Source organism: Raphanus sativus, chromosome 4 (assembly GCF_000801105.2).
Source record: "Raphanus sativus cultivar WK10039 chromosome 4, ASM80110v3, whole genome shotgun sequence".
NCBI classification, from domain to species: Eukaryota; Viridiplantae; Streptophyta; class Magnoliopsida; order Brassicales; family Brassicaceae; genus Raphanus; species Raphanus sativus.
The window spans coordinates 37,163,277-37,165,295 of record NC_079514.1 but is presented as its reverse complement, the minus strand read 5'-3'; the positions used below and the strand labels follow the sequence as shown (position 1 = coordinate 37,165,295).

General features: G+C 39.9%; 1 protein-coding gene across 1 annotated transcript; it reads right to left on the bottom strand.

Annotated features, from left to right (window-relative positions):
• Window positions 1-249: 249 nt before the first annotated feature.
• Window positions 250-1,550, bottom strand: LOC108836148 (F-box/kelch-repeat protein At4g38940). The gene has a single exon (XM_018609349.2). It carries the CDS (start codon window positions 1,469-1,471, stop codon window positions 326-328), a length of 1,146 nt encoding a protein of 381 aa, XP_018464851.1. The 5' UTR covers window positions 1,472-1,550; the 3' UTR covers window positions 250-325.
• Between the last annotated feature and the right edge of the window lie 469 nt (window positions 1,551-2,019).

Below are 2,019 nucleotides of genomic sequence, written 5' to 3'. Positions count from 1 at the left end.
AAAAGAATTAGGAATAACAAAGAATGCATTGTTTCCTTTCATTGCTTAGTATTTGTTTGCAATGTTTACCTTCTCATGTACAATTCCTGGTTTGGTTTTCATTCACTCTCTAAATCCGATTACCAAAAACAGAATATGGAACCAAATGTTTAACTTACTGGTTATTCCAAACAATCCTAGCTCGGTAACAGAAGGCTAAGCATCTGCACACCAAGATGAGCTTTGGTAACAACGAAAAGAAAGCTCAGCAAGACAAACAAAATATTGTTATTAAGAAAAAAAAAGCAAAAGTTTAAAACGAAGCAGAAAGATAGTTATGGTGTCATCAAACAACAATTTCTAGAGAATCGGTAAACTGAAACCCAGTCACAAGACAATTGCACCACTCAACTTTGCCCCAAATCTCCCCTCCTTGACGTCTTTCCAGCGAAATCTCCGCACACCAAATCTCACTTCTTCTTCCTTCTCCTTTAGGGAAAAACAAAGCTAGATTCCCACCATAACTCTCAACATGTGACCACAATGAACCTCTCGTCTCCCTCAACAATGACTCCAAACCTTTCACCACTCGCCAACACCTCTCCTTCCTATCAAAGGCTCTTAACTGATCTCTCTCTACATCGTCTTCCTCACATTCGTAATAGTACAATACATCATCAACAACGCACCCATACCTCCACTCCTTAGAGTTCATTACCTCGTCCGTCTCCCATCTCCTCTCCTTTGGCTCGTAAACGTAGCTGCTATCAAAATCTTTCGTGTACATCTTACCAGCCATCACCACACTTCCATGATACGTGTCACCTGCTTCCACATCAGACCTTGTCTTCTCAGGCTCCCACGTCTGTGTTTCTGTGTTGAACACCACCACCATCTTCTTGTCTATGTCCCTGTGGTGATGCCCAATGACGTAGATCCTCCCGTCGATGACGTCAGCGACGGTATGAGCCAAGGGCTCAGGCATGCTAGGGAGACGTCGCACGGTGTGAGACTCGCAGTCGATGCTTAGCGTCGTATTGCTTTCCTTACTCCTAGCAAAGACGTATATCTTCGAGCCCACGGCAACAAAGCTCGAACTGTACGGACGGTTCGGCATAGCGGGAAGCGAAGGGACAAGGACCAAGCGGGCGTGAGGTTGACTGCCGTTGGTTGTTGCCCGGAGGAGAAGGTAGCAACGGTCCTCCTTGGTTTTTAGGTCGTAGAGGACGACGTAGAGAAAGCGCTCCGTGCATCCCAAGGAGGATCGGGTCGCGTATATCTCACGCGACCTAACGATTGATCGGAAGTGCTTGGAGACGAGGGAGAGCTTTGGATAGTGGGATCTCGATACACGGGCTAAGATGTTAACGATGATGTCATGTGGAAGTGACGTCGTTATCATCAGAGACGGTGGTTCCGAGGGTGGCTTCTCTTTTGGCGCCGGAGTCTTGGAAGACGACACATTAGATCTAAGCAAAAAACCTCTTTTCATCTTACCCCTCCAAAATAAATTGAAAGCAGAAACCACTAATATAGGGAGAGAAGACCCAGAACCCTAGTTTGGGTAGTCGCGTTTTTATAAAAGAGACTGTCCTAAATTGTTATATTTTTTCGTTTTGCCAAAAAATATTATTAACATTTTTTTATTTTGACATGTATATACTATGTAGTTTATCTAAAATTAAAACCACTCTAAAGAATAGTATATTTTAATTTGTTTTTAATGCTTCCTACTGTATAAAAATATGTAGAAATCAAAATTTGGATCGTATGGATAATTTTATTTTGGCGTAGATGATGATATAATATAGTTTGTATTAATTTTGTATTTACAGTATAATTATATAATTTGATCATCAGATTCAATATACAGAAATGCAATTTCATATTATGAAAGGATACCCGTTAATTTAACTTATTTTATACCAAATAAAAATATATTACTTTTCGCAATATTTCTAAATTTTATTTAAAAATAAATTCAGTTATGTATTATTTAATATTATGTTCAATTAGTATAAGCTCAAACCTATTTTATAG

Excerpts from the sequence above, each read along its gene's own strand:
- LOC108836148 (XM_018609349.2), bottom strand. The coding sequence starts at position 1,471 with ATGAAAAGAGGTTTTTTGCTTAGATCTAATGTGTCGTCTTCCAAGACT.